This window comes from Salvia hispanica, chromosome 3 (genome assembly GCF_023119035.1).
Source record: "Salvia hispanica cultivar TCC Black 2014 chromosome 3, UniMelb_Shisp_WGS_1.0, whole genome shotgun sequence".
NCBI lineage: Eukaryota > Viridiplantae > Streptophyta > Magnoliopsida > Lamiales > Lamiaceae > Salvia > Salvia hispanica.
The window spans coordinates 24,295,303-24,322,732 of NC_062967.1; the positions used below are offsets into that span (position 1 = coordinate 24,295,303).

Sequence of the window (27,430 nt, forward strand, 5' to 3'; positions counted from 1 at the left end):
ACCAATATGGTTTAATTTAGTGGCAACAAAGTAGTTGATAGCATTTACTTCCCCCACTCTTGATTGGTCAATGTGCCTTTCTTCACACCAATTTTACATGTGTGCCTGTTGGAGTTGGTTGCTCCAATAGATTTCACGTGCAGGACAACATATTCATTAAACAACTCAGGAAATGATTTTTATTAGATTCTACAGCTGGGGTGCGACGACAGATTGCAAGAGCCATAAATTGCGCAGCAGTAAAATTTTGAAGAGTTGCCTAAATTGATACAACATGATTAAATTTAATTAACATTAACAATTGATCGACCACGCGTGTTGGATTTATGGATTACAAACATATTTATGTAGTAGTAATTAAATAGTATATGATAATAAATTAAATCTTGACTATTTCCGGGATGTGCACCGGGTACCTATTGATGCAGTCCTGCCACGGCCCATCCGACGTCGTTTTGATCGTCCTGTTGCATTTCCAAACAGCGCTGTTGCACTTGAACCCGCTCCCGAACGCGATCTGCCACACCCTGTCTCCCTTCTTCATCCTCCCTTTCGCTTCAATATACCCCAATTCATACCACAGCGAAGACGACGACGTATTGCCGAAGCGGTGCAGCGTCATCCTCGACGCCTCCACGTGCTCCGCCGACAGCTGCAGATTCTTCTGCAGCTCGTCGATCACGGCGCGCCCGCCCGCGTGGATGCAGAAATGCTCGAACGCCTGCTTGAAATCGGGGATGTAAGGCTTCCACTTCGGATTGAAGATTTTCCGGCCGATCAGCGTGAAGAGGAAGAGGAGCTGCTCGGATGCCGGGAGGACTAACGGCCCGATCGTGGTGATGTTCGATTTAAGTGCTTCACCGGCAATAACCATTAGGTCTTTCGATAGATTTATCCCGACTTTCCCTTGCGGATCCTCCTGCTCGTACACGCACTTGTACGCCTTGTCGTCCGCGCCTTTATGAGTGCGGACGACGTGGACGAGCTTGTACTTGGCGCGGCTGCGGTCGCGCCTCTTGTTGGACAAGAGGATGGCCGCGCCGCCCATTCGGAAGAGGCAGTTGGGGAGGAGCATGGCCCGCTCGGAGCCTTTGTAGTAGTTTGGAGTGATGATTTCCGTGGAGATAACTAGCGCGTTTGAGTTCGGGTGGATTTGGAGGAGGTCGCGGGCGAGGTCGATTGAGATCAAGCCGGCGCTGCAGCCCATGCCGGAGAGGTTGTAGCTCTTGATGTTGCTGCGGAGTTTGTACTTGTTGACGATCATGGCGGAGAGGGAAGGGGTGGGGGAGAAGAGGCTGCAGTTGACGATCAAAATGTCGATTTGTTTGGGTTTGAGGCCGGTGGATTTCATGAGGGAGTCGATGGAGGAGAAGATGACCGTCTCGGCCTCGCCGCGGGCGGCGTCCATGGTCGGGGTGGGGGGGATGTAGTGGATGGCGGGGGGGAGGCAGGTCTCCTCGCCGAGGCCGGACCGCTCGAGGATGCGCATTTGGAAGTCCACGGATTTGGGGTTGTCTTTGAGGATGAGGCGGGAGTGCTCCATGAAGGTGGAGAAGGGCACGCGGCAGGTCACCGGGGGCTTGTAGCACGCGTAGTCAACGAGGTAGATCGAGCGGGGTTTGGACATGAAGTAGACGGTGGCGATGAAGACAGCGAGGAACGAGCAGAAGATGAGGTGGATGGGGTCTATAGCGAAGGAATTCCACCTCGCCGGAGATGAGCGGAGGATCTCTACTGCCACCGCCATGGCGGTAGGGATCAGGAGGAAAGCCAAGACATGGTTGACTAGGTATTGGTACCCTAGCTTCATGTACTTGAGCAATATGTCTGGCATGGTGATTTAATTTGTTGGTATGTTTCAGATAAAAAAAAAGAATAAAGTAAGAGAGAAGAGATCGCGAGAAAAAAGGAGGTGGTGGTGTGAGGGAGGGAGGCGGGGGGATTTAAAAGGTGGAAATATGGAGGGAGTGAGCAATGAATGAAGGCAGGTAGGGGGATTTAATGAAGCACAACGCTCTCTTAGCTGGACTTCTATGTTGCTTTGCTTATACTACTATTTACTTACTCATTTTTCTTATTTAATTTTGGGTTGTTCGACCCTGTTAATATGTAATACCAACCTGTAAACTTAATTTACATTTAAATATATGTATCTAATATTAGAATTTTGATATCATGCTAATCTATGCATGTCAATTAGGTATTCAAATTTTGCTTGCTATCTTTATCAAGGATTGATGAGGTCATTTTCAAACTAACAGATTACTGCTCATGTTTTAGCATTTGGTGATGGATTTGAGGTTAAAAGTTGCAATTACGCAAGACAACTTTTTAGCAGTGATGCTTCCATGATTTCGTTACAAATAGAATGGAATGATAGGGTTTAATGATACAGTATGTAATTGTTTCTTAGAAGATTTAATTTTTGTCCTAAAATTCGGTATCCTTCTTGAATTAGTGAGTTAATGGTTTGATATTCTCACAATTTGATTAACCGATTTGCGTTTAATTTGTTTGTACTTCCGCCCACGTCAGTTTGTGCTATAAGTTACGTTTGTCTGTCGTTTTTCTTTAATTTTTGAATATATTAGGATAACCTAAAAAGTACTTTCTAGGATGTTTATCGTTAATTTATAATTTAACCCATCCCACTAATTCAAATGCGAAAATGTCACAGTTTTGTTTCATTCCATAGTTCTATTTGCACAAGGAATAATGAAATAAATTTGATCCAAAAGCTCAACACAAACACTTGCGTCACCTCGCCTCGGACCCAACCCGAGCCTAGCTTAAAACTCGACTCCGGCATTTATCTGACCTGATCCTGACTTGACTCTAGCACAAGTCTGATCTGAATGCATTCCATGATGTAAACTTATAGCTCATTCGGTAACATTGTTACATATAAATAAATAATCCCTCTGACCATCGACCATAGAAATAAGCTAATTGAGGATTTTAATGAGTAATAGATAAAATAATAGAGTAGAAGAAAAAAATAGTTGAAATAATGTGGTGGAAGATGGGACATATAAATGATAACGTAAAAGAAAATGAGATAGTATTTTTATTTAATAAGAACTATTTCTATAGAATGGATGAAGTAATATTTGTAATGAATAAACTTATTGTTATTTGAATAGATTTGATCATAATAAGTCATAAAAATTTGTTAATAATTTAACATTAATATTTCAGATAAAAATGAGTAAATTCCACTATAACAAACTAAACTTATAAGTACAAACAATTACACTATAACAAAAAATTTAAAGACACAAAAAGAAGATTTAAAAAATATGCCTTAATTTAGGACACAGGAAATTGCTCTTAAATTGAGGACACATTTTTCAATCACGTCTTAATATTTTACTTTGATGGAATATTTTCATTTGCGTCATTATATTTTTTAAGGCGTTAATAATGTTTTTAAAACATAAATTAATACCTTAAATTAAATAAAAAATATCCTTAATCATTATTTTTTGTACCGGAACCAAAAAATCCGGCTCAACAATTAGATATGTGCATTCAGTGATAATTAGTTGAAAACTGTGTTATATTTTAGCCAAATTGAAGAGGGTGTTATTTTGGAACACGTTTTGATTGGTGAAGGAGTTATTTCATATGAATATAATATCGGCGAACACGTTTTGGATTGGTGAAGTAATTATTTCCATAGGAATATAATGTCCGCGTAGTTCTCTTATTTATTATTAAAAGTCATTTTTTAGATAGATACGTGTTTTAATATAAATAATAAAATAAAAAATAAAAAAAGTAATTAAATTATTTTTAAAAATAGAAATATATTTTTTTCTAAATAAATATGGACTAATTTTGATAGTCACTCTGTCCAACTAATATGAAAACGTAATATTATTTTTATATGAAAGGAGTAGGGGTATTATTTTTGCCCTTGGTCTATTTAATTTGAGTCATAGTATTATATTGTAGAGATTCAACTTTTCAGAAATATGAATAACATTCGAATGAAATATCAAGAGGCAATTTAAAAGATGTAATGAAATCACATGAGTTAAATGAAAGATACTGTGACATCACTTGAGTTAATTCTTGACAGATTTAACCGAATTCATGCAACATGCTCGAATGTGGACAGCCGATAACACAGGAATTTTATGCTTGCTATCCTCAAAATTTACACGTTGATAATTATATTAGTAAATTATTACTCTATTTCACTTATATATTAATTCAAAAGTCATTTACTCTATAAAGACACGTGGCAAGTAGGATACAAGACGTATGTCTAAAATACTTATATTGACACTTGGCAAGAAAATAAAATAAAGAGTAGTACTAGCAAATTCTAATCATGATTCATGCTTGTACCATTAAATTCTAATTAAAACTCTAACCCATCCGGCCACCCCAATTAAAGTTCTAATTAGTCCAATTAATTTTCTAATTATTACTCCTAGAAAGGGCAGCAGATCGTTAACACCCAATTTTTGTCTAAAGGAATATATGAGTGCGACCATATACTACTATGGTTTAAAATACTAATAAATAATCAGAACATGGTTATTTAAATGATCTCCATATAGCCTATTTTTTCACCTTTTTAGTGAATAACGATAGTGAAGTTATTTTAGCACATGATATCATTCATATAGTTCATTCCTTATTCTTTGCATGTGATCACACAATCATTACAATAAAAATTTGGACAATCATTATAAAGATTGATATTTGTTGAGAGTGCAATATTATTGTAAATGTGATTATCCCGAATGGCAGAGCTGAGACAGTGTGTTTGGTTGGGGGGGGGAATACAAACTGTATGTAGTGGCGACTACTGAAGCAATTACCAAAATGGTGTAAATAATTTCTTTTGAAACATACTGAAATAACAAATTGAAAATAAAATGAATACTTTCTTTCGAAACATGCTAAAATAGGCAACCGGAAAAGGGAAAGGACGGATAAAGAAATACTCCGTTCGTATGAATTTTTGAGTAGACGTAAATTTTTAATATATAATTGGTAAAGTAGTAAGATGGAAAGAAAAAAATACTGCAAATACTGTTGGTGGAACCTGTATCATTAGAAAGAAAAAAGTTTCATAAGTTAATGTTTAATACCCCTGTCCTCCAAATTTTGATACAATTTACCATTTCGATCTGTCCTTGAAAATTTGACACACTTCACTTTTACCATTTTTGGTAGTGGACCCTATATTCCACTAACTTATTCTTACTCACATTTTAATAAAACTAATACTCCCTCCGTCCCTGATTAAGAGTTACACTTTTCCATTTCGGTCCATCCTCAATTAAGAGTCACACTTCATTTTTACCATAAATAGTAAGTAGGTCACACATTCCACTAACTCAATTCACTCACATTTTATTATAAAACCAATATAAAAAAATGGGTTTCACATCCCACTAACTTTTTCAACCAACTTTTCTTTACATTTCTTAAAACTCGTGCCCGGTCAAAATGTGACTCTTAATCGGGGACGGAGGTAGTACTTTAAAAGTAGGACTCACATCCACCAATTTATTCAACTCACTTTCTATTACATTTCTTAAAACCCATGACGGGTCAAAGTGTGTCAAAATTTGGGGGATGGAGGTCGTATAATTTTAAGGAACAAAGTAACAAAAAGAAGAAAAGTTCATAATTTTAAAAGATTGGGAAGTAGTATATAAATACCTTATCTACTATAAAAAATTGTCTAATATAAACATAAGAAATGTCTAATATTGTTTATTTTTGTGCTATGCCAAATAGGAATTTGAGTAATATCTAATTGGAGTATTATCTATTTGTGCTGTATCAAATTAAATATGAAGCTGAAGTTAATTTTGAAGTCCAAGATGCATTATGTTAACAAATTTCTTAACATATATGTTACTATGGAGAATATATAAACAACACTTCTGAATGGACAAGTCAATGATATAATTAACTCGAGGATTACCTTTAATTAATTAATCGTGAAATTGCACCGCCACTATACATTTTTAGGATAAGAGACACTATTTTAAAATAGTAAGTACAGAGCCCTCTTGAGTTTCCAATGTACATTTTCTCGAAAGTTCTTAATCAACGATATGACTATAGACACTTTAGCAATGGATATTTTAGCAGCAAAAATTAAATTATTTGGCCGCTCCTAATCCTATATACAAAAAATTAAATGAGGATAAAAGAATTTCGAAGAGTTGCCACAGTTTTCTTCTTGTGAAATTACCATATCAGTAAAATTAAATGCAACCATTGCCATAACTCATAACCACCAATGTTTAAGTTGCATAATAAATTGACAGCGAAAGGCTCATATTACACGTACTCGTTTTTCCGAAACATGATAAATGTTACCTTTATGATTGTGCATTTTTAACAATTTATGTAATATCAATAATTTTCATTTTTAGTCAAATCCATCAACACATGTGAATGCTCATAATTCTTGGAAGGCGAAATTTTGTTAGATGCTACTAGAATTAATTTTTATGTGAATCGATATAGTTTAGAAAATAATATTGATGCTTACAAAATCAACATTGAAGTGATTTAATAATACACACAGCAAGTGTTCTTAGGTCAAGTGGCTGGGAGACCAACATTTATCTCTCTCAACAAGAAACCGTATTTTTGTTTTTTATTATTAATATTCTTTAAATCCACAACCCAATTGCACATTTGTCCATAGTTGGAGCCTGGAGGCTCAAAACTATTTACCCATAAATGAATTAAATTACCAATACCATTTCTGTCCCTTTTTCCTTCGTTTAGTACAATTATTTTTCCATCTTTTTTTCTTTATTGTTCAAATTGATTCTGCTTAATTTCTAGCATATCATTACATATACTTTTGAGTACTTCATATATGTGTGCCAGCATTTATTGGCAACATTTATAGTTTACACATTATAATGTGGAGAGATATATACTAACATGCTAATGTAAATGAATGACATGTAACAACGAGGTTTTTTAGATCTAGTATAATGCAAAATTTAATGTTCGTCGTTCTATCTTTACAACCAATAATAATTGCAAACTTAACTATTAAATTGACATATATCCGTCGGACTAATTAGTTGATGTAAATAGGCTCAAAATCATACTATTTGGATGCCTTAGGTAATTGGCAGTTCAGTTAAGCTGTGGAATCATAGTTCAATTTGTTTTATCATTACCTAATTTCCTTCATAATTTTTGACGTGCAGATAACCAAACCCTGTTAATCATACGCAACATCTATATAAATTGTAAATTTTCATTTATTTCCCAAACATCTCATAATTATCAAAATCGAAACCAATATAACAAAATCAAGTCAGTACTATATGATATTGATAACAAAACGAAATATTGTTATGAATAAAATAATGTTATTGTATTGTAAATATTAATTAAACAACATTTATTTATCCGAAATAATGTGATTTTATTATCACATCATGTATATTTTTATTTTTCATTTTTCACTTTGCACGAAAATTGCAAACTATTTTGATAAAAAAAGGTTTAATTTGTTGTAGTATGAGTTGGCTTAACTGTGCGGTTGCGTAGTTAATGACATGGGCTGTCCATACAATAAGTAATCTCCATGTGTCCGTATAGTGATAATTAATTCCCATTAATACCTTAAATAAACTCATTTGCAATTAATGGTCACATTTTCTAAGTCAAGAATTATTGGTAGAGACTTTCATCACATTTACTTTCCAAGTAAATGGTAATGCCACCCTACGAGTAGCCCTAATTGAGTGAAATTGTTTTTATTTTATAGTAGTAGTAATATTTTTAGGGCAACACATGATTGCATTAATCAAAATTCACAATGTATAGTATTTGTTACATGTAACATAACCCTAATTTAAAATAATGTGTCCCTTTCGGACTCTCGATTTATAAAATCTTTTCATATAGTAGAAAAGAGACGATACTTTATTACTATTACTTTATGAATTGAAGTAAAGGTGTGTAAAGCTTGAAGTAAAGTCAGAGTAGCTTTTTTTATGTACACTGCCGCCTAATTAATTCGGATATCGACATCGTAACACAGCCTCCCTCTAACATATTTTATTCTTCAACTTATTCATGTATAAACACACCAAAGCCTACTTATAGATTAATAGTCTTTTCTATAGGTGAACTACACATATGAAAATGCATGTTTGCAGTCATACAGATTTAAGTAAAAAAATCATGTGAAGCCTTTGGGCTTTGATGTATTTACATTTGAGATAGTTTTGTACACTTATTTGGTTGGACTAATTAAAATGCATCTCAACCTATGATATGAACATTTTCATACATATCCACATTTTAAATTAATCAAATACTATCAAGTATCCAAAGTTATAGTGTACATTTTTTTGTGTATATATGCATGCATTTTTTATTGTTTATATTAGTTTTATGAGTATATATTGCTGTTTAATATTTACTATTTTATCTTATTTCTACTACGCTTCATAATTTTTTAATAATAACAAAAATTATAAATACTTAAATGTTAGATTTGGACATTTGGTAGGGGGTATGTTTTAATTTAACTAATTATGCGTATAGCCCTCTTAAAATTTTGCTTTGCCAACGAACACAATATCCCCTTAGGGTAATTATTCAAATCATTTTAACCATTAATAATTTAATAAAGATTCTAAAGGGTAACAAGTTTAAATTTTACTATTATAGGATAATTGAAAAAAATAAAAAGATGGTTTTATATGTGACTTGAAAAGTTTTGAGATTGACCAAAAGTTAAATAAATTATAATTGTTCCTATTTTTTAATAGATTACAAAACAATTTGGTAATTGAATTTTATAGTGCCCAAATTAATTCTAGCTAGTCCATTAAAATATTATGGAAAATATTGCAATAACGTACATAGAGTTAACAGTTGGAAGTAGTTTTCTTGGGGATTCAAATTGGCTATATGTAGTCTCAATAAATGGTGAATATATTAATTGAATAAGGTTGTGACCACATAAACAGGTGTAGTGTAGAAAGAATGGCAGCCAGTTATTTTGATAAATTGGGTATAGACTTCTGCTTTCTTCACCAATTAATGAAATGTTAAATGCTCTGCTGCTCCTTATCTGGCCTTTTGCTTATCTCTTACCCCAATTATCAAATTCACACTTTGCATCTTTTCATTAATCTTAAATACGAACAACCACTAGTATTTAGTGCAAAGTGAAATGTAGTTTATTACCAAAAATTTATATTCAAATTTTTAATACATTATGAAACTGGTGACAAAATACAGATCATTTTCAAAATTTAATTCAAATTAAGATTCTGTCAAAATCGAAATTGACATGGCAGCGGAACTTGACACTGTATGGTATGAACCTAAAATAATTGGATGCTAATGTGGAATTATATTGCAAGATTGGTGAATTAGAAGACTGGTGATGTTCAAAAGTCATGAAAATACACACTATTCAAATATGAAATGAATCCTCAAAACTGGGGCTTGGGCATAGCTTATAAACCTGAATTTTCATTCACTTTTTAAAGACTTGAATTTAGTAGAAAATGGGCCAACTTCGATTCGTGATTATAAATGTAGTGATGTAAAGCTGAATTAGGTGTGGTACTGGTATGTGTAGGAAATTAATAATTCCACCTTATTTCGGTGTGAGGAGGTAACAAACTGGAAATTATTAATTCTGGGCCAAAATGAAAATTTATTGGATTTTTTTTTCTTATAAATAGGGAAATGACGGGATTTGAACGCTAGCTAGCGCATTCTTAAGCGTGCGTGTGCATTTCCAAAATCGTTGAACACACCGTTGCAAAAGAAGAGCATCGGGTTCTCGCATCCTGCATGAGCATGCAGACACAATCAACAAAAGCACGAGAATAGTGTATTGTTCAAGCAGCTAGTGATCAAGGGTAAAATATACTCCTAGTGTTGAAGCAACTAGTGATTCAAGAGTTATGAATAGCTAATTATTGACAAGATATAATAATTATTTGGTAGTTTATCTTATCTTATTTTTTTGAGTTCAGGAGCACAATTTTGCAAATTGGAAAATATACAAAAATTCATATCTTATCTCTTGAGTTCGCATGCATAATTTTGCAAATGTAAAGTAATATTTCACTCATCCATAAAAAATAGTTTCGTTTTATTAATTTTTGTCCGTCCATCAAAATTAGTCTCATATTACTAAAAATGGAAAGTTACTAGCTCCCAATGTATTACTTGTATTCACTTTTTATCTTCTTCTCTCATAGTTTATCCACATTTTTTTCTCTCTCTCTTACTTATCCACTTTATCTATTTCTCTTTCATATTTTACCAACTTCGCATTAACCTTCGTCCATCAAAAAGACTATTTTTTGTGGACAAAAGGAGTATCTAAAATTGAGTCATAGTATAATTTTACCTATGTATATATATCCTAGAGGTGGCAACAAGGCGAGGGCCTGATTAGGGTTCGGTAAATTCTAATTTTATGTCTAATTTCAATCGGTCTATCTTATTTGGACGTTTCGCTTCATTTCTTCAAACTTAAATAAAAAAATATAAATCAAGTCGTACCCGATAATTTGCTCCCGACCTAGCTAGGGGCGATACCCGCGGGTACCCGACCTGTTGCAGCAATTCTCCACCTATAGTTATGCATTAATATATATGGATGTTGGTTACACCAATGAGATGAGATCATCAGTGTGTTGTTCCATCAAAAAACAGACATAGACATACACATTCACGGTCTCAACTCTCAACTTACTTACCTCAAAGATAACCGTTTCTCACCACATTTATTGCCACCTCATATGTGGATGGCTCACAAATTTATGCAATAAAATAGTAGAAAAATCAATGCACATTACATTATCTTGGTTAAATTAATTGAGTTGTTGCATGCAATGTTTTTTCATCTGCGGGTGCATAACAATCAGAAATTAAAATAATACTTCTAATCATACTCTATGTATTTCATATATATATAAATGAAAAGTCTTTGATTACTTAATTTGATTTCATCCATATCCATGTTAACCTAAAAAACCCATTATTTTTAAAAATAAAATAAAAAGTGAGGGACATTCGAAAAAAAAAAGATTGTGTGCTAAAATAACAAAGTCTAATATTTTGAGCTCACTAAAAATAATGTTGATCATTTAATGAATGCGTCATTTATTGTTGGTGGTAGTACTCTGGTTAGACGATGTAGCGAAAAAAGTTGAGAGTTGAATATATATCGAAATGTGCAATATATCTTTAAGTGTAACCACTTAATTAAGGGTCAAGAATCGAAGAGGTCAAGTGTGGCGATTATATTTATTAATTGATAGGTTTGTCAACTATCAACTTCCAACCACTTATAACGTGATTTAATATAGTGATGATATTATTTGTCCTACATTGACAATTTATATGATGAAGATTAAATTATTTTCCTAAAAAACTTAAGTACTAATTACGTTCCATTAATATAATTATCTATTAAGTACTATTGTTGTAGTCTTGTAGAAGCCTTCATTATAAAATTGTTATTTTAATTACTTTTGTTTGTCAAGGGTTTCAAAAAAAAAAGGTTTTCTTGTGTGGTGTTGATAACTTAATATCATTATTAACATTACACATTAATATATTTTAGATCATCATTCTAAAGAATTATCGGCAGACTTTGTTTTCTTCTTGCTCCTCATCTTTCTTTCCTACTATAGGTATATTAAATTAATAAACTTCGCAACATTTCTTAGATGTTTTCTAGGCTTCAATCTTATTGGTGATACTTATTATTTTTATTTATTTATTTTTATCGTGTCACTTTATTTAATCTTAGCTGCATGCCTATTGAATACATGTACGGTTAATTGATTATACGTACCGCGGTCGTGAATGTCTTATTGTTTTACTTAAATATATTAATTGCATGCGTTAAATAAGTTAAATTGTTTTTGAATTATTAAAATTTTGCACACCTGTTTCCCGGCTTAGGTCCTGTCCTATTCTCATAAAAGTATGTCTTTCTCACGTGTCCCATTTTTCACTGTTTCAAAATTATTTTTTTCTGAATAAAATGTTATCGAGAAGAAAACATAATAATAAAATAATTCTATCCACACCATTAATCATGTATTCAGAGTATTGACTATTATTAGTATATAAAGGTCATAAGGTGGTACTGAGTTCAATAAATCAAATAGTAATAAGTTACTACGATATAGGATCAAGTAAGATGGACATTATCTAGGACTCATTAATACTGGATTATATATTATTGTTTGGTTGACAGGTTTTATCCAAAAGAATTTTAGTAAAATGTTAGGTTGATAAGTTTAATAAAAGATAAACATTAATTTAAGTTTATTTATTATACAAATTATGAAACAAATTAACTCAATTCAGTATCTAATAAATAAATTAAAGTAATTATTGATCTAAACAAATACGCAGTCCGTTCCATATTACATGCATTTCATTTTGTGCACTCATTTTGAAAAAAATAATTATAAATAGTTAAAGTGGAGATAAAGTAAAGTAAGAGAAATGATATTGTAGATAAGACTCTTTTTTACATTATTCTCTCTTACTTTACTCTCACTGCAATAAATTCAATCAATAAGGACGCAGATTTTAGGACGCAATTCCTTGCGTTTTAATTTTTCCAAGAATTGCTAAAATTTGAGACGCAGATAAAAGCGTCCTTAACTCAAGAAAGCATTGAAGACACATTATAGAAGTGTCCTTAATTAGATTGATTAGAGGCACATTAAAGTTCTCCCACTCCCTCTACGATCTAATTAACCCTCTCTAATTAACCATCACTTCTCTCCCTTCCTCCACACAACCTCAATGTCGCAGCCCTAGCTTTGCCGTCGCATTTCAGCCGCATGTCGCCGCCGTTCCGCCGCTGCCGTTAACGATCGCTCAAGCTGAGCGTAAATCTGATGATGATCGCCGGAGAAGCTCTGGAATCAAACATCACGGTGATCGGACCGCTCGTTCTCCAAGCAATTGCTCATTGCACATCCCCTAATCAAATCGAAGACGTACATCCGCGATTTCACATCATCGCTTCACTACGTATGCACTTCCAACTTCTCTATTTCATCCCGTCCATATTCTTCAGGTAAATTTTGATTGCTAAATTGTTGTTGTTGATTGCAATGTTAACACTTTTCATTTTAAAATTGTATATTTTGAATTTATTGCATTCTGCATTTTGAAATTATTCTTTTGTGGAGTAGTTAAATTGATTGCACATCAATTGTTTGTGTAAATGACTGACCTAAAATGCTTATGTTGTATAGTAGATCGTTATGTTCCTTTCATGAAATGCAAAATAAAATTGGCATGTATGTATCAAATCCTCATCTTCCTTTGTCTTTTCTATACTATTCTCTATTGAAATGGTAACAGTTCATGTCATAGTTGATGAAGTTCATACACAGTCTATCCTAGTTAGTTAAATATATTTTGTAATTATTGGCTATCATGGTTAGCTGAATTATAAATAGATGGACTATATTGTTATGGATTAGCATTTACAGATAGTACTTTACATATTTTGATTGATATTCAAATGATGCAGGATCAAAAAGTAAGAATTTTTTATGTGTTGTTGCTATTATTTTGATCATGTGTGAGATTGTACTTTGACTAGGTATCCATCTCATCAAGCGAAGAAAGGTTATCTGATAATGACATACTGGATTCCGGATGGACCTTTCTTGCTTTCTTCTAATGCTAGTCATTATGTTGAAGTTGGCTCCTTTGTAATCAATCATAAAGATGAGGTAAATATATATTTGCTACAATCATCTTATATTTGAACTAAATAGGTCACAATTCTTACATTAGTTCTCTATTATGTGCACATGCCTCAGTTCTGCAAAAAAATATTTCAGTTGCACCATCTTTTTCCCATGGGAAACTTGATCTATTCCTTATCACTTTCATATGCAATTTTTATTTTCCTGTTATGAGTTTCCCCTGCTATTCTCTTGATGCAAAATTTACTGCCTCAGTGGTACAAGAAAAACATACTACTCCAGATCTTCTTCATCTTTGGAAAATACCCACTGGTTTAATTCTTGAGGTACATTTTTAGTGCTCTTGATTATACATGTTTGAATATGTCTACTAGTATCTGTGTGTTAAGTACTTCATACTAATCCTTTGATCAATGTGAAGAAATTTACTGTCTCGTTCCATACAAGTGCTAGTGGTACAAGAAAAACATACTACTTCAGATCTTCTTCATTTCTGGAAAATACCCAATGGTTTCATTCTTGAGGTACATTTTAGATCATGATTATACATGTTTGGATATTTATTTAGGCTAAAACAACCTGCATTTTATAGGTTGATTATTTAGTAATTGGGATCACATCTTCGCACGTGCAGATGATGTGCTAGCTCACAACACAATATGGCAATGATGGTGATGGAGATCGTTGAGAGGTATGAATTATTTGACATTACATTGATTTTTCATGAACTGTTAATTTTTTTTTTTGCATATATATGAGTAGTTATTATTAAAAATTGAATATGAGAGCTTTGTGGGAAGTGGGAACAGATATATTTTTGTTGAGGAAACTCCATCACAATATGGTGGACTAAGCAAAGGAGACTTTGAAGCAGCTGATAGTGTGAATGAGATTATTGTGAAACCTTCAGCTCAACACATTGTTGAATTTTCTACCAATCAGGTGAGCATTTTTTTTTCAGTTTAAATAGTTTATTGAAATAAAAGTTCCTGATATAGTACTACTATATGTTTTATCTGAAATTGCCTTGTGATTTGAAAAATTATATGTTGGCTGAGTTTTTGGAAGCACGGAAGAAAAGTCGGTTGTTGGATGGATGCTTTGCATTGGCAAAAGTATTGGAGTGTTGTTTTTTTTTCAGCTATACTTGGTATGCTTCTATTTGCTGCATGGCGATCTTGTGACCTCTGGATTTCATGTAATTTCCAGTGGCTTCTATTTTTCTTCAAAAACTATAGGATCAATTATAGTCATTCATTTAGCCATGTTAAGGATTTAACATAGATCAGAAGCACCTTTACACTTTAAACCCTTTGCTTTTCTATATTGTGCTAATTGATCATCCTCTGTTTTTGTTTTGCAGTGGAGTTGCTGGTTATATTGAATCAGAAGACAAATAGATTGTTGTAATCTTATTTGAACTGCTACGACTAAGTACATGACATTGATTACATATTTACATGTAAGAAATTGTAATTCATTATTTTAGCTTTCACTACCAACTAGAACAAAAATGTGACTGAGATAATCTGTTCAATATTTTTTCCCAACTGTTTTTCTCCCTCGTGTTAGCAAAAACCTATACATTTGTCGACAACTAGGGTCGCGTTAGGGAGTACTAATTTAGGGATATCACCTTAGATTGGAATATCATCTTAGAGTAGTGTTAAAATTAGAATTTAGGGACGCTTTTCTTAAAAGTGTCTCTAATTTGTATTTAGGGACACTTTTTAATAGTGTCTCTAAGTTGATTTTTTAAGGACGCTTTTTAAAAAGCGTCTCAAAATTATTTCACCGACGCTTACATTTTGCGTCCTTATCTTGTTTTGGCACACCACCACTAAGGACGCTTTTTAAAGCGTCGGTAATATATTTAACAACATAAATTAGCGTCCCTAACTTAATAAAAAACTGTCTTTAGATGTTATTTTTGTTGTAGTAAGATCACACACCATCACTAATAACCCAAAATCAAGAACATCCCAGCAAACTCAGCAATGATGAAGAAAGTGACGCAGCGGTGGGGTGAGGCCAAGGGCAAAGGTGTCCCAGATCTAGGGAGGAAGGGGGACAAGAGGAAGAATCAGTTTCAGAAATGGCAGCGGTGCACGAGGGAGAGAAGAGCAATGGGACAAATTTAATCGCAGGGGTAGAGCCAAGATGAAATGTTGCGAGATTTGGGTGAAAGTAACACTGTCAAGACAGGCCATGACTAATGAGACGCAGGCCTAGCGACAGAACTATCCTACCAACCAAACGTCTGACTATTCGGCACGAGAGATCAAGTTGGGATGTAGAAGGGGCCAGTTGGACTATTCGCCAAGAGAGTTTAAGTTGGGGTGTAGGAAGGGGCATCTGAACACCCCTGAATTATATCTCAAAACAAAGTGGACCTTTTATTACAAGACTCCAAACCTTTGAATTGTCCACAAAACTCTGCTTTTCATCTTATTATACCAAACGTAATGATATATTCATCTAATCAACCAAGAACAGAGACTAATACGATCAAAGACATCTTCAGCTTGAACACAATTGAAATGAAGGAATCACTCAGATTCCTATATAATTCAATGATGGTAATGGTATCAAACTGTATATAAAAACTATTTCAGTCTGACAAAAGCTGGAAAAGATTAAAGAGAATATGAAAAAAATAAATGAAGCATTCATAGAGAGGCACCAATGCCAGAAACGGTGAAAACCAAGTCGAAGCCCAGTACCAAACGCCTAAACAGAAACTAACAGCAGTTCAAGAAAATACCACAACTTTAAGAATGTATCTACCTTGTGTATCCAAAAGTTACTGTCTAGGGTACTAGCCACTTTGATCGATATATAAAAGTTAATCCACGCGGCAATGACAACTTTGTTTAAACAAGGTAAACCCATGAGATCTTCAATTGTAATGGTCTTCATCATTCAAATTCGTGCATATGATCCAGCAGGTAGTTTGCTGCCAGCTCTTCATTCTTGTTGCATGCAAAGAAGACTTCCAGTACCAAAGCTCGATCAAAACCCATTGATTCAAGCTGCACATCAAGACACAGAAACAAAAACTTTAACATCTTATATAAGACCAATAAATGTCCATTACTGAGGAGATAAATCGAGAACCCTTAGGGTACCGAATTTAAAATCTAAAGCAAATGTCGTTCATCATCAAAACTAAGCCCCTTCTTGAAAAGATTAACAGGAGAACATGATACAAACTAAAATTGTTTCAAGACTAAAACACGGAGCAGAAATCCCCAAACAAAAATGGTGCTTGCAAAAACAAGGCATGTTCCAGCATAAAAAGATTCCAATTATATAGGTTCTACAATTCTCGGAGATTAGGAGTACTCTTACATGCATGCCATAGATGTACAATGTCTTTCTTACAACTTGTATGCTGGTTACTTTTGTAGTCTTACAAGTGTACATCTACTTGGACTTTACCCACAGAAAAGTCTGGTATACCCACTATAAACAGAAAAGCAAGAATAGCATATCCAACATTATGATTATTTACCAACAAAATTTCACCAACATTTCTATTCTCATAGCATTCTCTAATCCCAAGTCACAAAATGGGGATTTGCTGCTCCACGTACAAAATCCAGCTCAATAATGTTTCCGTTGCCTCTATCTATATGACCACTCACTCTTTGTCAGATGCCATTACAACTGCATAGATATTCTGCATTTTACTGCTTAAGCTATAAACTAAATGTCAGAGTTCTGGCTTTTCTACTCCTACTAGCAGGAGAAGATTCTAGGTGGTGCATATTTGTCTGATTATTCACAATCTACATGATGGTTTCTCAAGTCTAATTGAATTTATAACATGTAAGTACAGACGAACCAATGGGCAGGATACTCAACAGACTAATGAGGTCCAACAATCATTACGAGATTGATTACACTGGAAAGAAAGAAATCTTACACGTTCAATTGCTTCCCGCTCTTCACGAGTAACAGTCACAGCCTGTGGCGCTGCTTCAGCGAGTTGCCCAAGTATATTTCTGAAAACATGTTGGCAATGCTTGAGAACTAAGGACTTCATACCATAAAATCCATGTTTCAAATGCTTCCGCAAATGCATCCACAAAACTAGATATTACATTCAAAAACAACATTAGACCAATAAAGTAACAAAGAGCAATTTCTTACCCCTCGCCTTCAACAGGTTCATTTATCAGGCGTAGGAAGTCAGCCTGGTGTTCTTGGATCAATCTTACAAGCTGTGGATTCTGCTTTCCAAGTTCTTGGAGCATAGGCTGCAAATAGGAACATGACACTAAATCAGGATATGTAATTAGCAACTAATGCCTACATGAGAAGCCTAAACTGACAACTACAAGTACCTGCAAAATTTGAGGATTTGCTTGCACCATGGCTCGTAGGGCTTGAAACTGAAGAAGTTAATAAAGGAATACTATTAGATAACAAAAAAAAGAAGATACAAGAGGGATGGAACACAAATAAATATCTAAAGATCTGACTTCGAACCAGTAAAAACCATGTTCAGAAATGGACCTGCTGACTATTACGAAGAAAATCTAATGTGCCAGCACCTGCTGCATTAGAACCCATATTTGGAAGACCCTGAATCATGGAAAAACAAACAATCAACATCTTTTTTTGTTTTCTTCCAATTAATACTAATTCTTTTGCAGAATTAGATGGTTTCTCAGAAGAAATCTTACCTGAGGAAAAAGATCCAACGGATTAGCATTGGGGCCACTGGGAGGTACAGCTGGTTGCGTAGCCTGGGATGAAGGGTTTACAGGCTGCACACCTGCAGGAGGTTGAGCCACGGGAGGAATTTCCGCTTGCTCTGGAATACCCTGAGATGAAGTTCTTCTCCAAGGTTATAAGAAGACATAATATAGAGTATAAAAAATCATACAGCAAAATATACTTCCAAGTCTTGCAGACAGGTCATACTGACATAATGACATTAGATGAACTGGAAGCACAAATATGAACGTTTAAATCACTAGCAATACTCATGATTCTCAAAGAAGACTCACAGAATAGAGGTATTCAACAGCTCTTTCAGGATTATTATATGCAGCCCTTAGGGCACGAACAATTGTATCTCTATCCCAGCTTCCTCCACCCATGTCAAAAATTTCTTGAACAGTGGACTCCAGATTAGTTCCAGCAACAAGATTTGATGCTGCTAGACCATACACATCTGTTGAGCTGTTTGAGCGAAACCAAAGATATTGATTAAAAATCATGCTATGAAGAACAGCAGTTGAAAATAATAACTAGATTGATGAAGAGAACGTATAAAACTAACGGAGCAGGGGCAGGAGAAGGAACTGGAACAGGAGAAGATTCAGGAGCTGATTGCACGCTGCAATTTAAAGCAAAAATGAAATAATTTTAAGTCCCGGCATTAAGACAATCAAGGAAGAAGACTTATATCCGAACAGTTTGAAACTAGAGCAGTAAGATGAACTCACGGGGCAACAATTGGTGCAGGAGAAGGAGCTGCTGTTACAGGTAATGTTGGCTGAGATGTATTACTCGCAGGTTGTGGCTAAGAGGCAATCATGTAAACCAGCCAATAATTAGAAATGACATTATAGGTGGTATGAGTTTTTATAAATTTATATATGTATGTATGCATATCCTAGTACAATGATATTGTATCGACACAATAACCACTATATATGCTTTTCGCTAATTGAAAATGTTAGTAAGCTGGATTACATTGTTTGATGGTGGAGCAGATGACGTTCCTCCAGTTGATGAAGCCTTGGTCTACAAAAATGCAAGATACAGATGCAATCAAGTGTCATGCATATAATTGTGTATTTGCATATGAGCCCCCATAGAACATGACAAACCAAAAGTAGTAAAATGGACTGCAGAAGTAGCTAAAACTATACATCAAGCAACAATTACCTTGGACAACATAATCACAACAAAACTATTTTCTGCAACTTTGTTCTCCTCTAGAGTTGTCTCGTCCTTGAGCACTTTCCCTTGATGAATAAGCATCTGTTGGGCAGCAGGATAGACGCCAGACCCCTGGACTTCTTCAATATTCTTTTTCACATCTGCCACCTAATAACCAATTCAAAAGGAGATTAAACAAAACCACTATCAAAAATTAGAAAAGAAACATGGACACTTCCTAATATTAAAGTATAGTAGTTCCTCAGATAACGCATGAAGAAGCAAAAATTATCATGTCCACTGCATGCATGTATACAATGCAGTAAATAACGAGAAACCACAGTCGACTCTAAAGTGAAACAACAATTTTAAAAAAAGGTATTAAGTACAAAAAGACATCTTTACTGGGGTGAAGGAGATGGATTACATGCCAGAATGCTTATTGTATTCACAGCCATTTGTGCTATCAATACCATTACTTAAAGGAAGCATTAATGCCACACACTCATTGAAAGCATATCATCAGAAGCAACACTGTAGCAATCTTTAAAAGTTCCTAAAAAAAGTATCCATTGTTTAGTTGAGCAAAGTGTGAGAACTATTTACAATGATCACAACTGCATGACAATCAGACGCTAGACAACTGAGTTTCTTCCAAAAGGACTAACAGAAAAACATAAGTGCTACAGAGAAAAAAAGCAACAATAGTCGGTTTCCTATGAATCATGACTTCAAGTGTACTAATTAGTTATAAGATACTTACATTCGAAAGGCACAAGAATTGCTTCTCTGGAAATAGCCATAGTTCTACTGACATTACTAATTACTAGTACTAAAAACATGTGTGGATGCTGAAATTCAACATTATTGCTACCAACAACTAAATACTAACCAGGCCAATTCTAGTGAACAGGGACAAGAACTCAATTTTAACTACGCACGGCATCATAACAAATTGAAGCACGTATAAAAATATGAGGAACATATATCCCAAACAAAGGCAAGACCAGCAAACAAGATCTAATAAAATTCGAAAACCCTAATTACAGTCCAATCCACTGCAGCAGAGAGCAATTCACATAATAAACAGGCAAACAAAAACTTATAATCATAAATTCGCGTATATTCATAAGAGAATTTAACGGCGACGGAGCTCATACAGTGTCCTCGGGTTTCACTTCGACGGGGAAGTGCGAGCCTTTGAGAGTCTACACGAAAATCTTCATCTCGGATACTGTTAGTCGTCGGCGTCTCCGATCTCCGGTGGCCCCCGAAGAGGTGCGTGCGGATGATTGCAGAGAGAGAAGAGAGGGGAGACACAAATCGGAGTAGAAACGGCAGCTTTAAAGTCAGTCGAAGTTTTATATAGGTGGTGGGTGGCAATGATTTAGTGACAGCGGGGTCACTGACCATCTGGTGACAGCCAATCAGAGACGAACACGTGTTGATGACGCGGTGCGGTGCTTATGTTGGGATAAAATTAGAAATGGCAAAGTGCATCCGAAGTTTGGAGGGTTCTAGATTTGGGTGATTTTTTAGTGTGGTGCATAAAATATGTTTATTATATTTGTGATTATAAAATAAAATAAAGCATTACTCCTTGTTTATTACGTACCATATGCGTATACAAATAAAAAGTATATCTAAATAAGGGAAATTGGTCTTTAAAACCATGAACTTTGCCCAAAATTTGGTATTTCCCATGAACTTTGAAATTGGTATATAATGTCACGAACTTTGCATTTTGTTTGGTATTTCCCACGGCATGTTTATTACTATATTTGACTAACTTATGAGGCTTTTATCATACTTGACACAATTAAATCAACGTAGTTTTCAACGTGACTTTTTATGCTACATGCTATGAACTTAAAAAGTGGTTTCAAATATTATAAAACATATCACGATAGTCTATGTTAAATAAGATTTTGATAAAAATATCTTATTTGAGTGAGTTTGGGAAATACCAAACAAAATGCAAAGTTCGTGATATTATATACCAATTTCAAAGTTCATGGGAAATACAAAATTTTAGGCAAAGTTCATGGTTTTAGAGACCAATTTCCCTCTAAAGAATTATATGTACAAATAATCTGTGATTATCGAATAAGATATTGTTTGTTACGCATATCATATCTTAATGTAGGAGTACATAAAAGTAAAAAAATATTTAAAGAAATCTATTATATTGAAATCTCTTAGAGCATCTCTGGTAACGCCCTTCCCACTAGGACTTCTACTAAAACTTTCCACAAAAACTTCCTATCACGTCATCACTAGGACTTCCCATCCCACTGCCACATCACTAGGTCTTCTCCTGCACTAGGACTTCCCACTAGGACTTTCCGCAATAAAATTAAATTCACAAATACGAACGGGGAAATGCGAATATTTCATTAAAAAAAACATACATTATTCGAAAAAAGAAAAATTACATAGTAGATAATAAAAAATGAACCATATCAACGTCGATCCCTCCGCGTCCAAACCTCTTCGATAATATCCTCCTGAAGTCGAATATGGGCATCTCTTTGCCGCATGTCGGCAAATGCGCGCAACCGCTCAACCTCTCCATGAGGTACCCCATGTTCACATTCGCGGTGGCCACGCCGTGGCTTGGACCGACACCCGTATCATCTTCGTTGGTTCACTGAGTTAGTTCGCCACCTTCACTTTCGACAATCATGTTGTGCAAAATGATACATGCGTACATGATGTCGCCGATGTTGGGAATATACCACATCCGTGAAGGACCCTTCACCATCGCCCATCGACTCTGGAGCACACCAAATGCCCGCTTAACATCCTTGCGCGCTGCCTCCTGATGGCTAGCAAAGTAGGACTTCTTTGGTCCGATCGCATGCTTGATCGTCTTCACAAAGACGGGCCAGTTTGGGTATATCCCATCCGCCAAATAGTATCCCATATTGTGCTGGTTGCCGTTGGCGATGAAACTGATGGCGGGACCAACGCCATTGCACTGATCGTTGAATAGGGGCGACGACTGGAGGACGTTGAGGTCGTTGTTCGACCCGGCGACTCCAAAATAAGCATGTCATATCCACAGCCGGTAGTCAGCCTACAGCTTCAAGGATCATCGTGGGATGCTTGGCTTTGAAGCCGGAAGTGTGTATCCTCTTCCAGGCGGCGGAGCAGTTCTTCCACTCCTAATGCATACAATCTATGCTGCCCAACATCCCAGGGAACCCGTGCACCGACCCGTGCATATTTATCAGCTGCTGGCAGTCTTCGGGGCTCGGACTCCGAAGATAGCGATCCCCGAATATCTCTCTAAAGCCTGCGCAAAAATTCTGCAGACACTCGACGGCTGACGACTCGTCAGTGTGGAGGTACTCGTCGAACATGTCGGCCGGCCTCCGTACGCCAGTTGCCCGATTGCGGCAGTGCACTTCTGTAAGGGCGTGTGTCCGGGTTTGCCAGCCGCATCCTCCCTGATCCTGAAATACTCGTATCTTCTCTCTAAATCACCCACGATATGCATAAACAGCGGACGATGCATCCTAAAACGTCGCCGGAATAAGGCATCCCCAAAATGCGGCTGCGGAGCGAAGTAGTCCCGATACAACCGAATATGTGCAGCAATGTGGTCCCGGGGTACATGACGTCGCCAATGGATCGGCCGAGGTACCGCCGCCTGCTGCTGCCTCTGCCGTAGCAATCGATCAATCGCCCTTTCCATAGCGACATCCAATTTATTCTCACTATCACTATCACTATCACTATCACTAGCGCCCCCGCCACTCCCACCCGCACGACTACTAGTCATTCTAGATATACTTGAAAATAGAGTTTAGAAAGAGAAACTTGTCAACACAAGTGGTGTGAATGAAATGAAGTTCAACGAGCCATATTTATAGAGTTTTAAAAAAATAATAATAATTTTTAGTCGGACGTCCGACCTCGACGTCCGACCCACGCCACAGTGGCGGACGTCCGCCCGCCCGTCGGTCTGATATCCGAGCCCATCCCACGGGCGCACGGGACGTCCGTGTCCGAGTGTTTGCTTCACTACGGCGGACGTCCAATCGGACTTCCGCGACGTCCACCGTTGGAGATGCTCTTAGTACTTTTTTTTTTCAGGTCCGAAAAATTCTAATTTATGATCAAAGACTTGTGTTAGATAATTATGGTGCTATTAACATTTTCGCGAAATGTGTGTGGCCCGATGAGGCCCAAGGTTCTATTATTGCATGTATATATTATCGACGATATATGGACGACACTTTTCAATTAATATTTGTATAGATTTAATAGCCTTGTTTTTTAATCTTTAATAGTAGTAGTATATAGTTTTGGTAAGAAGATTGTCAATGTGGCTGGTTGTATTATGAATGATTGTGGACAGTGGCGTTGTGTAAAAATAAGTTGACTAGTGCATATTCTTATTTGGTGAGCAATAATTCAATCAATTATCAATAAGATAGTCCTGTCTACATAGATTTTGTTGCAAAATAAGATAGAAATAGGGATAAAATATGATTGAAATATTGTTAATTAAAAATGAAAGTCATCTTATTAGAGATAAAAATTTACCACGAAATCACTATAACTGATTTAGATATACTACAAATTAAATGAAAAAAAACTTTGTTTTTCATAGAAACAATTTTTGCCAAAGTTATTTTTAATAATGATTTTGTTAGACAAATTAAAATGAAAAAAAGCTTGATCTTTTCATAAAAATAAATTTTTGCAAAAGTTATTTTTAATAATGCGAAGTGTCATTTACTAGAGCAAGCGATAACTTTTACTATCTGTAAAAAAGTATAATCACTTTCTCATATGGAACAACTATTTTCATTTATAACAACAATTTATTTTGACTATAAGAGCATTCGCAGCGGCATGTTCGTCCGTCCGTGCCACTGGCAAGGACATCATCGTCCGCCGCTGCAGCTCATCCGATTGTGCCAGCGGCACGGCGCTGCTCTTAAATAAGAGCACGTCCGTGCTGCTGACCAGCCTTACGTGGCTGATAAGGCTAATTTCATGCATCGGTTATAAGGATAAATTCTGTGATTTCCTGGTCTAACAAACTTTTTGAGCCAGGTGTGTAGAGAAAATGCCAGCCCCAGGAAGAAGATAGAGATCACCTGGTGAAGGAAAATGACAAGGAAAATTAAGCAGAAGGATGAAAAGCAACTAGATTGAAGAGCATCGTTTGAAGGGCAAAATAGGAATCACAAAGAACAGTCTAGAAGCTTTATCCACTATAAAAAGGAGCACGCAAACAACATGCGAGAGACGATCGTCACCTTTTCCAGCTCCTAGCTTAGTTTTCTATTTTTTCTACACACTCATTTGGTGAAATTTTCTGGGGGGTTCTCGTTTCGTAGGAAGTGTGGGTGCAACACCGTCTCTACGGAGGCGAAGAAACAATTATCCTTTATTTCTGTCTACTTTGGTACTCGCCGAGTCCTCGCTGTTCGAGGCTCGGCTTTTGTGTTGTTTCTATCGTTGGATATTTCGTATTTTGCAATGGATATTTCTGTTTATGTTTCGTTTATCTTGTTGTGTTGTTTTGGGATCGATTTGCTGATCTTTGTTGGTTGATCTGAGTTTGAAGCTGGTTTGTGAGAAATCTGTTGTTGATCGGAGAAATCTACGTAGATCAATGAGAATCCGAGGTGGAAATGATGTTTGGTGGTTGTGGATGGTTTGGATCCGGAGTGGATTAAGCGTCCCGTGACTGGATCTGTTTGTTTGAAGTTTCATTTAGTTGTTTAAATTCTGCATTCTCGTTTTACCTCATCTAGTAGCCGTAGATCTGCCTTAGTTTTAACTGTTCTTCGTTTTTACTGCTTTTAATTCCGTCTGCTTCGTGTCGATTTATGTTTTTGCTCTGTTTCTTAACTGGTTATTTCCTGGTAAATGTTGAAGAAGATGATGTCGCTGTTAGTTGGTCCTTTAGTTAGTTATTTTGCAGCTTTTCAATCGTACTCTACCTTTTCAGAAAATGGTCCCCACATTCAGTTGTTTTCTTAGGTCTGGGTAATTTAGGGAATAGTTTTCTTAGATCTAGTAATTGTCTCGCTTGTTCAGGTTTATATGCACGTTTTCTGTTTCTGCCTAGATCTAGTTGTTAGGGTAACATATTTCTATTACCAAGTCTAGGAAGTAAAGCTCAACCCTAAAAATGCGTGGCAGCAGCCAACAAAAATAGTTCCCGAGTCTTTGAACATGTTTATTTGCGCATTCATCTCTGTGGGATCGATCCCTACTTCCCCGTGCTAATTTTAGTATACGTGGTTGAGGGTTTTGAAGAGGTGTGTCCGACGACCGAGATCTTCCATCGATCCGTGAGTTCCTAGACCCTGTGATCTAGTGGATTCGCTGGACTCAGGAAGCTTGATATTCCTTACTGTGCACACAGTCTAGCTGCAGCTACTTCAGTGGCGCAATGCGATTGGCCAACTGTATCTCCGTTGGCAAATTTGATTTTTTCTTTTCTTTTTTAAAAAAATTCGAAATTAATATTAAAAACAAAAAAAAATATTTTTGGATTCCAAAAAAAAAAGAGCCGTTTATGGATGTTTTTTTGGAATTTTTTGAATTTTTTTTTAATCCCAAAATCATCTATAAATACACACATTCATCATCCACTTTTCACATCAAATTATCTTTCATTCATATTTTTTCATACTAATCATCTACATCTTCCTATCTCACTCAAACCCTCTCTAAAAATATTTCAAAAATGGATTTCACCGATCTCATTGCGGAAGCAGGGCGCGAAGAACAAGAATACCAGGAACAATATCGTGCCACCTATGAAGCCTATGTCACCGCCAATACCCCCGCCCCTCCTCCTCGACCAACTAGATCAACTCGTCGTCGCTACATCCATCGTGACCGAGAGGGAGCCCACGAAAGGCTCATTGCCGACTATTTTTTCGACTAGCCGCGGTATCCAGGAGATTACTTTCGGCGCCGTTTTTGCATGTCAAAAAGGTTGTTTATGCGTATTGTCAACACATTGTCCGCTCGTGTCGAATACTTTCAACACGGTGTAGACGCAATCGGTCAGCAAAGTCTCTCGGCGTTGCAAAAGTGTACTTGTGTCATCCGACAATTTGCTACCGAGCAAATGGCTGACCTCTTCGACGAGTATTTGCATGTGGGTGAGTCAACTGGAATCCTATGCCTCAAAAAGTTTTGCTACAACGTTCGTTCTGCTTTCGGCGAGGAATTCCTTCGGGCACCCACCATTGAAGATTGTCAACGGTTGCTTCATCTTCACGAAACAGTCCACGGTTTTCCCGGTATGCTAGGCAGCATTGATTTCATGCATTGGAAGTGGAAGAATTGACCGATTGCATGGAGGGGGCAATACTTAAGCGGCCACAGAGGCGGCGGCCCAACGCTTATCCTTGAAGTGGTCGCCGACTACCGCCTATGGATTTGGCATGTATATTTCGGTGTTGCCGGATCCAACAACGACTTGAACGTGCACTATTCTTCACCACTCTCGATGATGTTTTGAATGGTGTAGCACCGGCGATCGACTTCACCGTCAACGGAAATGCATACCACATGGGTTACTATCTCGCCGATGGTATCTACCCAAGGTGGTCGACTTTCGTGAAGACGTTCAGCAATCCGCAAGAGCCGAGATGGATTCTTCTTGCGCAGTGTCAAGAGTCTGCTCGGAAAGACGTCGAAAGAGATTTTGGGGTCCTTCAAGGCCAATTCAACATTGTGAAGGCCCCGACTCGGCTATGGTACGTTAAGAATATCGCCGACACCATGTACACGTGTATTATCTTGCACAACATGAT

The 27,430-nt window shown here is 36.2% G+C and overlaps 3 protein-coding genes across 5 annotated transcripts; 1 reads left to right on the plus strand and 2 right to left on the minus strand.

Moving 5' to 3' along the window:
* Positions 1-264: 264 nt before the first annotated feature.
* LOC125215248 (3-ketoacyl-CoA synthase 6-like) lies at positions 265-1,923 on the minus strand. Its single transcript, XM_048116610.1, has one exon. It carries the CDS (start codon positions 1,832-1,834, stop codon positions 380-382), a length of 1,455 nt encoding a protein of 484 aa, XP_047972567.1. The 5' UTR covers positions 1,835-1,923; the 3' UTR covers positions 265-379.
* Positions 1,924-12,754: 10,831 nt separating this feature from the next.
* Positions 12,755-15,283, plus strand: LOC125208969. Of its 3 annotated transcripts, none has more exons than XR_007174275.1 (7): positions 12,755-13,044; positions 13,625-13,757; positions 13,989-14,059; positions 14,155-14,257; positions 14,368-14,424; positions 14,534-14,675; positions 15,097-15,283. XR_007174275.1 is itself a non-coding variant. In XM_048108518.1 (5 exons), the coding sequence occupies exons 2-5, from the start codon at positions 14,393-14,395 to the stop codon at positions 15,141-15,143; spliced, it is 351 nt and encodes a 116-aa protein (XP_047964475.1). In that variant the 5' UTR covers positions 14,045-14,059; positions 14,368-14,392; the 3' UTR covers positions 15,144-15,283. The 3 variants fall into 3 exon arrangements, 1 of the variants encoding a protein (XP_047964475.1); XR_007174276.1 differs by having other exon boundaries at positions 14,543-14,675; XM_048108518.1 differs by lacking the exons at positions 12,755-13,044; positions 13,625-13,757; positions 14,155-14,257 and adding an exon at positions 14,802-14,931 and having other exon boundaries at positions 14,045-14,059.
* A 1,098-nt stretch (positions 15,284-16,381) lies between these two features.
* LOC125214276 (ubiquitin receptor RAD23c-like) lies at positions 16,382-20,969 on the minus strand. Its single transcript, XM_048115219.1, has 12 exons — positions 20,792-20,969; positions 19,638-19,799; positions 19,443-19,493; positions 19,193-19,269; positions 19,027-19,083; positions 18,752-18,926; positions 18,425-18,565; positions 18,255-18,323; positions 18,083-18,130; positions 17,889-17,995; positions 17,662-17,740; positions 16,382-16,765 (listed from the first exon to the last, which is right to left on the minus strand). Exons 2-12 carry the CDS (start codon positions 19,731-19,733, stop codon positions 16,652-16,654), a joined length of 1,014 nt encoding a protein of 337 aa, XP_047971176.1. The 5' UTR covers positions 19,734-19,799; positions 20,792-20,969; the 3' UTR covers positions 16,382-16,651.
* Positions 20,970-27,430: the final 6,461 nt, after the last annotated feature.

Excerpts from the sequence above, each read along its gene's own strand:
- LOC125215248 (XM_048116610.1), bottom strand. The coding sequence starts at position 1,834 with ATGCCAGACATATTGCTCAAGTACATGAAGCTAGGGTACCAATACCTA.
- LOC125208969 (XM_048108518.1), top strand. The coding sequence starts at position 14,393 with ATGGCAATGATGGTGATGGAGATCGTTGAGAG. Across the intron at positions 14,676-14,801 it reads TTGAATTTTCTACCAATCAG|CACGGAAGAAAAGTCGGTTG; the intron begins GTGAGCATTTTT and ends AGTTTTTGGAAG. Across the intron at positions 14,932-15,096 it reads TTGTGACCTCTGGATTTCAT|TGGAGTTGCTGGTTATATTG; the intron begins GTAATTTCCAGT and ends TTTGTTTTGCAG.
- LOC125214276 (XM_048115219.1), bottom strand. The coding sequence starts at position 19,733 with ATGCTTATTCATCAAGGGAAAGTGCTCAAGGACGAGACAACTCTAGAG. Across the intron at positions 19,270-19,442 it reads CTGCTCCACCATCAAACAAT|CCACAACCTGCGAGTAATAC; the intron begins GTAATCCAGCTT and ends ATTGCCTCTTAG. Across the intron at positions 18,324-18,424 it reads CGTTGGATCTTTTTCCTCAG|GGTCTTCCAAATATGGGTTC; the intron begins GTAAGATTTCTT and ends TCCATGATTCAG.